Below are 12,991 nucleotides of genomic sequence, written 5' to 3' on the forward strand. Positions count from 1 at the left end.
TCGTGCTCTTTTTGAGTGGTTTAAAACCCCGGTTCCGCCTTGGGCACCACTCCTCCTATCCTCTGGATACCTACTTAACAGGGTGTTGCTACTAAGGGTCTGTTGAGACAGTTCCTTCAGCACATACAAAGAGAAACGTGCGGTAGCCCCTGTGTGACAGGCCAAGACTTAGTGTGATACTAGGTTCTTGGTCGTATCCCCTTAAAGGAATCCATTATGATTCCAAGCCTTGAGCTCTACCCCCGGCCCAGGAGTCTGGCCCTAACAGGTAAGTATTTTTGGGTATGTAGCCTAGGCCTTTGGCCGTAGGGGATAAAGTCACGGACAGCCGTCTGACGTCCCAGGGGCAACTCACCATGAAAATGGTAAAGTTGGTACTTAGTGCTCGCCATGGTTCTGGCCCGCACTCCCCTCAGCATGGCTGCGTGGGTCTACCGTTCCCCATAGCGCCCCTAGAGGACGCAGTTCGAAGTTCCCTTGAAAGGGAACGTCTCAGGTTACTTATGTAACCATGGTTCCCTGAGTAGTCCTCTAGGCTTCCTGCCATGCTTCGAACGCAAGCTTCAGACGAAGAAGTGAATGACATGTTCTCCCGGCGCCTATTTATACTATAGTCGCACCAGTAGTGACGTCATGGGCTGTCGCCGGCCAACGTGTTGTTGGTGTTTTTTCAATGTATGCTTCAGACACGGGTCACGACGAGGCGTTCCCCATAGCGACCCATAGAGGACGCAGTGTCTCGTTCCCTACTCAGGGAACCATGGTTACATAAGTAACCTGAGACGTTTTGCTTTGTTTCACAGAACTAATCGTTGCCTGGGTTGCGTACGTATATGTGGGGCAGAGCTATCAAAATAGGGGCAAGACCCTTTTGGGGTAGGGGCGTGTTTGTTTTGGTGATTTCAAATATCAACATTGGCTACCAGAAATCGCTTACTCTGCCTTTAAGTTTACGGACCTGTTGCTATGACAGCAACTCAGCAATGAGCTTCGAAGAACCAAATAATCCAAGATCATGCCAAATATATACAAATACTGTATATATATGACCACAATAATATTTTGTCCAAAAATAAATATTGTTGTTTACATAGTTCATAGTTAGTTAGTTAGTTCACTGGAGTTGTTACTTCGTTATTCACCTTTCTTGAGAAAAACTCTTAAAATCCAGTCAGCATCCAAAATGACTTTGAATTTTTTTTTTTCTTTTCTTTTCTTTTCCTTCATGATAAAGATATTTCTTATTCAGATAATTCTCATTTCTTAACAGTATTTTTCCTGAGATTTACTGGACAGGGTCTTCCACACATCCTCTTTTTGTGTCATTATTTTCAGTTGTGCATTTGATTCTTGACACACAGCTGGTATGAGGTTTGTGAATATGGGTGTCCATGTTCGGCGGACTGCTGAACCAGCAGAACCAGAACCTGAACCACAACCAAAACCAGAACATGAGCACCATCCTGCTCACCCAACTCATCATGACTATGAATACATGAAGAACAAGTTCATGAATGAACTGGAACATCTTCCATGTAAGTACCTACACTTAGCCCTACATTAAAATAAAAAAGCAAGACTTAAAAAAAAAGCACAAAATTAATAGAGTAGGTATAGATCAAACAGTTAATTTATTACATTTATAAATAATTATATGAAGTTCAACTCACTGCATTTAATTTCATTAAAATACAGAATACACTGATTTTGTTGTGATTGTATATCCTTCACAGGACACAATACCATTCTTCATTTTCATTTTCTTCTCTGACTCGTTATCGGCATTTGATGAGAAGTCAGATTACATAAAAGGAGCACTTTGATTTATAGTGTTTGTTCAGCTTTACAGATGATGATAATTTCAAATTAAAAGTACATTGAATTGATGTGACACAACACTAAGCGACAATTGTCCCGTGTGATTTATGTCCTGTACCTGTTTCCATGGAGACTGACCAGCTCTCTGTTCTCTGTAGTGCCGATGTGGGCTGTAGCAGCCATTGTAGTGGTGGTTCTCGCCCTTGTGGCTTGTTTTACATATTGCATTTTCAAGAAATGCTTCGGCAAGAAGAAGAAATCCAAGAAAGCTAGAGAGAGGAAGAGAGCAGGACGGAGAAAAATAGAAGGGACTGAAGGAGAGGGTAAAGGAGAACAAAAGGTGCAAGAAGAAATACACAAATACAACCTCAATTTGAAAGTTTTTTTTTAATCATGTTATAAAAAAGGTAACACTTTACAGCAAGGTCTTATTAGTTAACAGTTATTAGTTAATGCATTAACTAACATTAACTAACAATGAATACAACATTTGTTACTGTAATTATTTATATTTGTTAATGTTTGTTAATTAACATGAACTGAGATTAATAATGCTTTAGAAATATGCATTTAAATAATGTAGAGTGTTGCCAAAATTATGTATGTGACAGAATAAAAATAACTGTATAGCTAGATTTATGATTTACGTTAAACACATCATAATATCCTTTGTTATTTAAAATTTATTTTCATATTCCATGGACATACTGTATAAAATATGACTATCCATCTTTGCAGGAGGAAGGAGTAAAAAAGGAGGGAGAAGTGCAAAAAGAGGAGCAGGAAAACCTTGGAAAACTGGAATTCTCTTTGGATTACAACTTCACTGATGCTCAGGTGCCTGATGTATTAAAATCCTTATTAGAAATGTACCATAACAGGTAGCTAGTTGAGTTGCAATGACGTCATTGTAACAAGAAAATGGAAGGAATATGTTTAATTTTGTGTCAACAGCTGATAGTTGGAGTTCTTCAGGCTCAAGACCTTCCCGCTATGGATATTGGTGGTACATCTGACCCATATGTGAAAGTTTACCTGCTTCCAGACAAGAAGAAGAAATTTGAAACCAAAGTCCAGGGCAAAAACCTGTGCCCTGTGTTCAATGAGACCTTTATCTTCAAGGTTTTTCCTGTTCAGTGTTTTTGTTTGTTTACAAAGTACAAAGCCAGGTTCTGACGTATGCACATGATTATGTATCTCTTACAGTGAACATGTGGCTTTTCAGTATGATTCGTAACATCATGTAGTTTTGTCTTTTTGAGTGTTCTGGTGTCTGTTTAGTTCCACCTGTAGTTTGTCCATTTCTCTCCCTCTCTCAGGTTTTGTGTCAGGGTTTTGTCTCCTTGTGTGGCATCCTAAGTTCCCAGAAATCCCTGCTTCCCTACACTGGTTTTGTGATTCATTTGTTGATTGACAGCTATCCAGGTAAGTGAGGTTATATACATCTTTTAAGGAAAAATTCAATTAAAAATGAACTTAATATTTTCATATTTATTATAATAATTCTGATTTATTCATCATTATGTTGTTCCAAACCATACAACTGTTCTTTCCAAATGTTCATGTCAAGTCAAGTCAAGTCAAGTCACCTTTATTTATATAGCGCTTTTAACAATACAGATTGTGTCAAAGCAACTGAACAGCATTAATTAGGAAAATAGTGTGTCAATAATGCAAAATGACAATAGTAAACACAAATGTTTCAGTTAAAGGCAGTCCAATAAGAGCAGGTCATTTGTAACTCTAATGAGATGCTGTCATTTTCATACAGCGACAGTTTATACTATAGTGACCACGGCTGCCACATGGTCACCATAGACTGCCTTTTTATGGAAAATACCTGCATAAACATTCTGAAGTTTTGATGACTAAAAATTGAAAAAAAAAATTTTTTTTGAATGTTTTGTTTGCCTGCATCAGGTAACATTTGTTTTATTTTTGGGCTTGTCTGCATTTTAGAAAAGACGTCTCAATGTTTTTTTTAACACGTATTAACACTGGAAAAACACGTATTAACACTGGAAAACTGATTTACACAAAATGCTGATACACTAATTTGTGCTCATTTGTTTCTCTCACATATTCTTTGTTCCTGCCTCTCATCATGCATTATAGGTTCCCTATGCTGAATTGGGTGGTAAAACTCTGGTGCTTCAGGTTTTTGATTTTGATCGGTTTGGTAAACATGATGTGATCGGCCAGATAAAGATTCCCATGAATTGTATGGATCTCGGACAACCGCTACATGAATGGAGGGATCTCGAAAATGGAGAAAAGGAGGAGGTACATTTTATTTTCTGTCAATATTTGTCTTTATTTTGCATGACTGGCTTGATTTCTCAGGTATGCCATCATCCATCCCTGGATTTTTAAACTGTATATTCTATATTTGGAACTATGATCTTTTTTTTCTTTCTCTTCAACAGGAGAAGCTTGGAGACATTTGCATTTCTCTGCGTTATGTCCCCACTGCTGGTAAACTCACCGTCAACATAATGGAGGCCAAAAATCTAAAAAAGATGGATGTTGGTGGTTTATCAGGTACAATTCAAGATTACATTTAAAAAATTAAATTAAATTAAATTTGTACTATTTCATAGTTTTGAATTCTATTTTTCTAAAATGTGGAAAATACTGCTAATTAAGAATGAGCAGGTGTGTTCAAACTGACTGAATAATACATTTAATTTATTTACAGTTGGCTGAATGTTTGTGTGTGTGTGTGTGTGTATGTGTGTGTGTGTGTGTACCTGTTTTTCTATTCTGGTGGGGACTTAAACCTGAATACACACAGACTCATGTGGACTTGTGCCTATATTGAGGTCCCCACGGGTAAACAAGCTAATAAATCACACAGAATTAAGTTTTTTGAAAATCTAAAAATGCAGAAAGTTTCCTGTAAGGGGTAGGTTTAGGTGTAGGGTTGGTGTAGGGTGATAGAAAATACGGTCTTTACAGTAGAAAAAGCATTACGCCTATGGAGAGTCCCCACAAGGATAGCAAACCAGACATGTGTGTGTGTGTGTGTGTGTGTGTGTGTGTAAAAATGTTTTGTGATTTTCATTTGAACTACTTTAACAATGATCCTTCTTCCTGTGTCAGATCCGTATGTCAAGATTGTGTTACAGCATAATGGAAAGCGTCTGAAGAAGAAGAAAACTACAGTTAAAAAGAACACATTGAACCCATACTTTAACGAGAGCTTCAGCTTTGAGGTCCCATTTGAACAGATTCAGGTGATGTGTGACCATTCTTACATCTGATATAACCTTTTTTTTTTTGCAGCTATCACTCTGCTTGGTTTTGTAAGTTAAAGACGTGATGATGAATTGTTGCTCATTTTGGTGAGAGCTAAACCAGTACAGACAATATGACAGTAATTTTAGCAAATATAAAATGAGATAAGAATTAAATATTCTCTTCTCCACTTCATTAATAGCTATGCAAATGACAACAGTTAAAATGGTTATATTTATATAAATAGATTGCTATAGTCAAAAAACAAGTTTGTTTTGTTCCACTTTTGTATTCGTAATGCTAAAGTCACTTTGTGTTTGAAAATGCAAATCAAATTAAAAAGATGTATCATTTGTTTCTTGTGTGTGCTCTATTTAACTACATTTGAATGCCAAGGACCCTCTTATGATGGACTGTCTTTATAAAAATCAAAGCCATAAAGGAGCAATATGTTTTTCATGTAAACAACATGTCAAGTTCTGTCATGAAACTCTAGATGGCGCAGGCTGATGGGTCCTTAACACAAACTGATGATATTCACAGTGTTAAACTACTTTGCACAAGCTGATTGGTTCATGATGCATTCACAGCCAATGACTTTGCTGAAAATGAAAATTCTGTCATTAATTACTCACCCTCGTGTTGTTCCAAACCCGTAAGACCTTCGTTCATCTTCGGAACACAATTTAAGATATTTTTGATGAAATCCGAGGGCTCTCTGACCCCCCCCCCCATAGACAGCAAGGTAACTACCACGTTCAAGGCATTTTAAATGACTGGTTAGTATTCACTAGAGCAGGGGTTCCCAACCACATTCCTGGAGCCCTGCAAACACTGGATGTTTTCCATGTCTCTTTAATCAAACACACCTGATTCAGATCATCAGCTCATAGAGACTCCTAGACATGAAATGGGTGTATCAGACAAAGGAGAAATGCAAAATGTGCAGTATTGTGGGGGCTCTAGGAACGTGGTTGGGAACCACTGCACTAGAGCATTTCGCAGTGCATTCCACCTTCCCCAGCTCCACCTGTATAGATCTGCTACGAGTTATTTTATATGCTATTTGTGCAGCAGCAGTATGTCTTAAATACTCACAGCACTATATCGGCATATGTATTGGAAGTAGCAAGTTCTTGTATACTCCCAGAAATAAAGGTACAACAGCTGTCACCTGGGTTGTCCCTTTTTAAACGGTACACTTTTGTACTTATTAGGTTCTAATATGTACACATTAAGTACTAATATGTACCTTTAAGGTACCAAAATGGACCCCTTAGATACAAACATGTACCTTTTGAAAAGGTACCACCCCAGTTGTCATGATATAAATTATATTATGAACACAAGTTGTTGCATAATGCAGAATTACTTTGCTGGCTGTTCTATTGTCATATTATTAGCAAGTGTGACATAAGAAGGGAAAAACTTGATGTAATTGTAAATATGCAGTAAAACAATAATAGAGTGTAAAAAATATTACATTAATTTCTATAAGATAAATTGCACTCATGGAGTGTGAAGCATGATTGCTTTTATTAACACATTAGTGGTTAAGACGTGTGACATTACAAGAGAGTATTCAAATGCATCATCAGCTACACAAGCAAAAATAAAACAAAAAATAAGATGCTTCAAGCAGAGTAAAACTTTTGCAAGATTACGCAATTGCTGAAATGATACAATCTGAGCATTGAGGAAAATGGAGTTAACACATCTGAGAAATGATTGTGCTCTAAGTAATAGCAGTGATTCATTATCATATGTGTTTAATTTAAAATCGGAGGTGCTGATGACAATATTTGTAGCTTTTTGCTGCTTATACCTGTTTTGCTTATTATAACTTTTGTGTTCTTAGGTCAATAAATGAGGCTAAGGGTTCAACGCTCATTGGCCCATTACAACATTACCACACATGTCCACCAGGGGGCGTACAAATGTTACACAAACAGTAGTTTTAAATGGGTAAAGAGCACTGGTGCCTTTGTTGTTGAGCATGCCTGCAGTGCCATTCTGAAACCAAGATCATTTTATAGATATTTATACTTCTTTTATGTCAATATGATTTGAGAGTTTCCAGTAAACCTCATGCAACAGGACAAAAACATGTATTCGCATAATCATTTTGGATGTTTAAATGCTGTTTCATTTTCTTCTTTTTTATACTATTGACTATTTGTGTAGTTTGTCACATTGAGACCAAAAATAATCAATGTAACAGTTTGACTACCACAGTCTGTTGTAAGGAAATGTAACATTATTAATTAAACTCTAAGATATATAAAATATTTTAAAAAATGAGCACTTAGCAATACTTCAGGTTTTCATATTTTGGTTTGTTCCTCCACCTTCTATAAAAAGTGAAGAACAGTCTGTGGCTCTACATGTGAGACTACAACAAGAAGGAAAATAATTGGTCACACTTTATATTAGATGGCCTTTACTACTACTGTATGTACTTAATAATTTGATACAATATATCTATCATTTCATTAGTTACACTGTTAACTGTAACCCAACCCTTACTCCTTAACCTATCCATAGCCCAAACTCATGAGCAGTAAATGTGGGAATGTGGTTACACAGTCGATCCATAGTATTGTAGGTATTTAATGTTAGTACATAGTAGTTAAGGCCACCTAATATAAAGTGTGACCAAATAATCTTCAAGAACAAAAGAACCACCTGTCCAACAAGTCTGTTGTTCATTTGATCAAGCTATCCGTCTGTTATCTGTTTCATATAGTTGCAATTTTATGTTCATGCTGTCCATCTAGCACAATAATGTTCCCAGATACCATGTTGCATCTTATTGGTTGGCACGCCTAGTCCCCAGCCCTTATCCTTAGCAAACAAGATGAACTCAAGGAACTAAGTTACTTGGACTAGTACAGTAAATCACTCACTCGCACAAACGTTAGGTGAATGGAGTCACCTTAAATTGGAAACATTCTGCTGCTATAAAAGATGCAAATACACACATGCAAAAAGACACATTCACATTCTCCTGCAGAATCCAATATCTGGACTAGCAGTACAGCACACACGCTCAGGGCGCCTACACACTAGAGGTTATGCTATGTCAGAGAACGCTGAAAACACTTTAATGGGGATGGTGCTCCACAAAGATGTAGCAGAAAACAAGCAGGGTTTGGCAAAACGGATGCTCTGTTAAGCATCCAAAACTCCTTTAGGCATCAATTAATTGATCAGAATCTCAGAGATGAGCTTTCAGAAATCAAATTTGACTCGATACCAATCTAAGCCTTCCATACTGTCTTACCAATATAACATTCTGTAACAAGTTTCTCTAATGTGTAAGCACCCAAAAACACACACAAACACTAATCGCTATCTCTGTCATGGTCTTCCACAAACACCAGCTCTTCTCCCCTCTCCAGTAACGCTCTCATCTCAGGGCTATCTTCTGTGTCGTCGTCTTCATCCACCATCTCGCCACCTTCCATCTCCATCTCCTCATCTTCTCTTCCCTCCATCACTGCATTCTCCACCTCCTCTGCTTCCCCAAAAACTTCCACCATCTCGGTTCCCTGGATCTCCACTTCTCCTTCACGGATCTTCTTCACATGGAAGGTGAACGGGGGAACCTTGTAGACGGCCGTTTTGGAGCGAGCATAGATGGTGTGGTCAGGAGTGAAAGACTTCACCATCTTTTTCTGCGAGGACTTGATCTTCTCCTTGCGCTCGGGGTTCACAGACATCTGATTGCCGAGTTTGCCCATCTTTTTCTCTATGTTGTGACGCGTTTTCTCCAGGTTCTCTCTGGTTTTCTGTTTGGTCTTCTCAAGATTCTCCTTGGTCTTCTGCTTGGTTTTTTCCAAGTTCTCTCTGGTCTTCATGCGAGTTTTCTCCAAGTTATCTTTGGTCTTCTGTTTGGTCTTCTCCAAATTTTCCTTGGTCTTTTGCTTGGTTTTCTCAATTTTGTAATTGGAGAAAACGGTTTTGATGTTCTGGACGCGTTGCAGGCTGCTCCGTTTGATGCGCTCTGCTCGAGACTCCTCAATGGTCTCCTCGATCTGCACCTCCTCTTCATCAGAGGACAGGTCCAGATGGACTTTCTCTTTGTCCTCTCCTCCTTCCTCTGCTGCCGCTTTGTGTTCACCTTCATCTTCTCCTTCCACAGGCTCTGTAAACTTCATGGACTTGGACACACTGACTTTTGAAGGTATTTTCACTTCGTCCTGCAGAGAGACAACAAAATAATCATGTAATTCAAATTCCTCAAAACATTTGTAAATGTACTTTCTTTCCATATCTAGATACGAAAATGAAGAAAATCAGTGGTGGGTCCTTTTTACTCAGGCCATGACTTAATAAAAAGCCCAACTATCACCTTCTGTACCAACATGCTACCATTATGCAATAACCACTGATACTTTCTGCTGAAAATGTAATCAGTTTTGTCCACAGATGTATCGCTCTCCTTAAAGAAAAGAAAAATTAATAAGCCTCCTTTGCCAAAAGTGTGTAACAGATCTCCAAAATAAGCACTGCCAAAACAATCAATGTCCTGTCTTTTTGTATCCCATTTAATGCCCTATTGTTCAGTCTCCGTACTAACATTAATGGTGACCTTGAACACATTCACAAAAGCACACCCACCCACATGCTGAATTCACAACAAAACCATTATTAGACAGAACATTTGATATCACTGGGGTAACTGATATGATTTTATGATGTTTGTAGGGTGACTACAAACATTATATTACGCAATTGTATGGTTTGTATCAGTTAAAAGGTCATTCTAAAAGTTACCTTCTGTATCCCTCATTAATACCAACTTTAGCAGGGAAATCCTGATGCAAACCTTTACTATTTGTTGTGTCAAACAAGCATGTGCATATGAAAGAGCTATTTTAAATCAATTCTAACAGAGGTTGACACATGGAGAACATGCACGACTCAGCCAGAGCTGAGAATTTTTGTTTTCTTTCTTTTGTTGTTCTTCCATTATTTCATCGCCCTTCCCTTCCCTTCCCTTCCCTTCCCTTCCGACCTGTCTCCCACCCACCCTCCTGCCCGACCCTAATTCCCAGCATTCCATCCTGCAAAGCCCCTCGTTCCCAAGCACACTCTTTTTCTACAGCACAATGCTCTGACTTGTTTGTAAAGGAGACATATTTTCCGTTAGTGTGATACATTGAGTCATCCCGTTTTGCTCTGTTAATGTCCCTGCCAACATTCCCAGACCAAACTAACAAATATAAAAATTTATTTTCTTGTTGTTTGATTTATTCTTTCCTCTGCATCGAGCTGGGAGAAATGATCTACACAGGTAAAGCAACAAACAAGCAAACAATGTGTTGGTAAGCTTATGGTGCTATAAGGTTCTTTGCTGCTACTGGAGGTTTTTGTATTTGTATGAGTTTTATACCCCAACCTCACATAAAAACAGACATATCATACTGAGACACAGTGTTTTCATTCATCCTACTTGTTGGTACTGCACATGGGGATAGACGTATTTTGAATTATTACACGGCTCTGTGGAATACTTGATTCTGATTGGTCAGTCCCGACATTCCGAGGTATGTTATCCCTCGATAACAACTGGTAAAAGCTGATAACACAGGCTCATCCGGGTAACTGAAGTCGGTGCTATACTCTTGCAAGGAACAGTTTTTCTTCGTGGAAGCTTTGCATTTGGTTAGCTAATAAAATATTAAAACTCAATTCAATATCATGGGTACAATTATTTAATTATGTCATCCTGGTATCACGGACTCGCTCTCTCGTTTCATACAAACGCTGCTGCTGCCATTTTGCGACGATTGTTTTTTACACTGTAATGGATTATAAGATAACTAACAAACTGGAAAGTTTTTAAAACATTTTCATCTTAAATCAATATATTTTATCGCTTGATTATTTATATAGTGAAATGTTGTGTAATAAGTGGTTTGACCGCACCGTATCTCTTAAATGTCCGTCTAGTTTGAACTTGCCGCTTGTTTGCAACTGCTGTGTTCACAGAAGTTTGCGTTCAAATATTTAAACTCAAATCAATATTTTGTGTCTAATTATTTACTTATTTGTGAAGCAGCCGTGTAATAAGTGGGATAATTTACATTCAACCGGTTGTTATCGCGGAATAACCCCCTTCAGGATGATACAAGACCCCTCCGAATCATGTCGGGCTCCTGATCACCCTCTCGGGGGTTATTCTGCGATAACAACTGGCTGGATGTACATTATCCCTTACTTATGTTGTAATATTTTGGTTGTTTCATGAAGATGATTTTATGTTTATGTTATGTCAAATAGAGAGAGAAGTGTAGAAGTAACCAATTATTAAGACCAACGAAAACTTTGTCAATGACAAAATTGGAGTTTTTGCAGCCAAATGGACTTTTGTGACTGCTCCCTCTACAAGTTTCACAGGCAAAATTCAATTTCTATTGTCATAAATGGCAGTGTACAGTATGAAGCACAGCTCACACAGAAGTCACTATCAAACCAAGCAACTTTTATGAATCTTTCATGAACTTGATATGAGTGAAATCTGCCTGCAGCTCTTATGCCCTCACACAAAACCCCTGATTGCACAGATTTATATAAAAATGACTGAATTTTACCCACAAAATTTTGCCAGGCACAATAATTTTATCAAAATATTTGGTTACACATTATTTCGATAGTCCACTTTAGACATTCTATTAACTTTAAGTTACTTTGTAACTACATGTCAACTACATGTCAACTAATTCTCATTAATTTGCAACTACATGTCTACTAACTCTCAGAGTACACTGTTAGGGTAGGTTTAGGGTTAGTAGAATAAGTTGACATATACTTGCAAAGTTTCTGATAGTCAGTATGTTGCATGTAGTGGACCCATCAAAATAAAGTGTTGGAAGATATTAAGCAGACAGTCTACTAATACTCTAATGACTGCTAGTTGACATGTAGTTGCAAAGTTACTTACTGTTAGTAGAATGTCTGAAGTGGACTATCAAAATAAAGTGTAACCAAATATTTTTTTCTCAAACTATTTCTCTGGGTCTAAGTAAAGACTTTTTTTTTGTTTATTTGTCAGCTTTTCGCATGTATCAAATAAACCAGTGGAGATCTGACGGGAGAGAGGTCGTGTTGCAGGCTTGATACGAATCAAGCACAATAGCTTCTTACGATATGACAAACAATGTGCTACCCTAATGAATTTTAAGGTAATGAACTTGATGCTAATGCTAACATGCTAACATAAACAGTACAGAGAAATCTATGGCACGCAGTTATGAACTTGTGTAATAGTATGCAATAAAAGTACTTTGCTGTAGTACAGTGTTATTTCAAATGGTTCAAATATGAAGTCATACCACGATGATGTTCACAGTATTAGAAGGGCATCTAATCTATAGCACTAAAGACCGAAGGTCAGAAGGTCAATGATTTTGAGTAAACAACATTCTCTAAAAGCAGATGTAATGGAGGAACAGTAAGATGGAAAACATGTTAGAGGAAGTCAGAAAGTCACCTTGGTGAGCTCACATCCCAAAGTGCCTCTCTCAAGTTAATGTTGCATTGTTCTGCTGAGCAGAGAGGAAGGGAAACACGCACTCCACCATTAGAAACGATTGGAAAATGTGAGTAAATGTGTGTATGAGGGGAACAATAAGAGCTAGGGTGTTACATTTCACAAGAAGAGAAGAGGATTACCAAGTAATCCCACCATCTAATTCCAGCTGCTTTCACCCATTACATGCACACACACACAACACAGCTGTCTTGGAAACAAGTAACATACAGTATATCTGAATCAGTGCAGCAACACGTTTCATAAGGATTCCTTCTTCTTTTCATTCTGTCGCTGCCTCATCGTGGTCTGGGCAATGGCTTTCCCCTTTTTTTCTTATCAAACACAAGGTGTTCTGCATACACACACACATACATACGTATGTGTGAGTCGCTTACA

The 12,991-nt window shown here is 37.9% G+C and overlaps 2 protein-coding genes across 2 annotated transcripts in view; one reads left to right on the forward strand and one right to left on the reverse strand.

The window, feature by feature from the left end:
• Positions 1–1,366: 1,366 nt before the first annotated feature.
• LOC107755697 (synaptotagmin-2-like) lies at positions 1,367–6,925 on the forward strand. Its single transcript, XM_016572584.1, has 8 exons — positions 1,367–1,535; positions 1,977–2,158; positions 2,557–2,655; positions 2,773–2,940; positions 3,934–4,101; positions 4,245–4,359; positions 4,921–5,054; positions 6,914–6,925. The coding sequence occupies exons 1-8, from the start codon at positions 1,367–1,369 to the stop codon at positions 6,923–6,925; spliced, it is 1,047 nt and encodes a 348-aa protein (XP_016428070.1).
• The window catches only part of LOC107755710 (polymerase I and transcript release factor-like), a 25,815-nt gene continuing 19,393 nt past the window's right edge, over positions 6,570–12,991 (reverse strand). The window contains exon 2 of the mRNA XM_016572592.1: positions 6,570–9,257. Within this exon, the coding sequence (XP_016428078.1) occupies positions 8,400–9,257 (858 nt within the window). The 3' untranslated portion in view covers positions 6,570–8,399. The remainder of the gene's footprint in view (positions 9,258–12,991) is intronic.

This window comes from Sinocyclocheilus rhinocerous, unplaced genomic scaffold, assembly GCF_001515625.1.
Source record: "Sinocyclocheilus rhinocerous isolate Xijiao unplaced genomic scaffold, SAMN03320098_v1.1 scaffold1193, whole genome shotgun sequence".
Lineage (NCBI taxonomy): Eukaryota > Metazoa > Chordata > Actinopteri > Cypriniformes > Cyprinidae > Sinocyclocheilus > Sinocyclocheilus rhinocerous.

Bases quoted from the DNA above. Each gene is read 5' to 3' on its own strand.
- LOC107755697 (XM_016572584.1), top strand. From the start codon at position 1,367: ATGAGGTTTGTGAATATGGGTGTCCATGTTCGGCGGACTGCTGAACCA. The intron at 1,536-1,976 runs GTAAGTACCTAC...TGTTCTCTGTAG, and splicing joins TGAACTGGAACATCTTCCAT to TGCCGATGTGGGCTGTAGCA. The intron at 2,941-3,933 runs GTTTTTCCTGTT...CATGCATTATAG, and splicing joins ATGAGACCTTTATCTTCAAG to GTTCCCTATGCTGAATTGGG.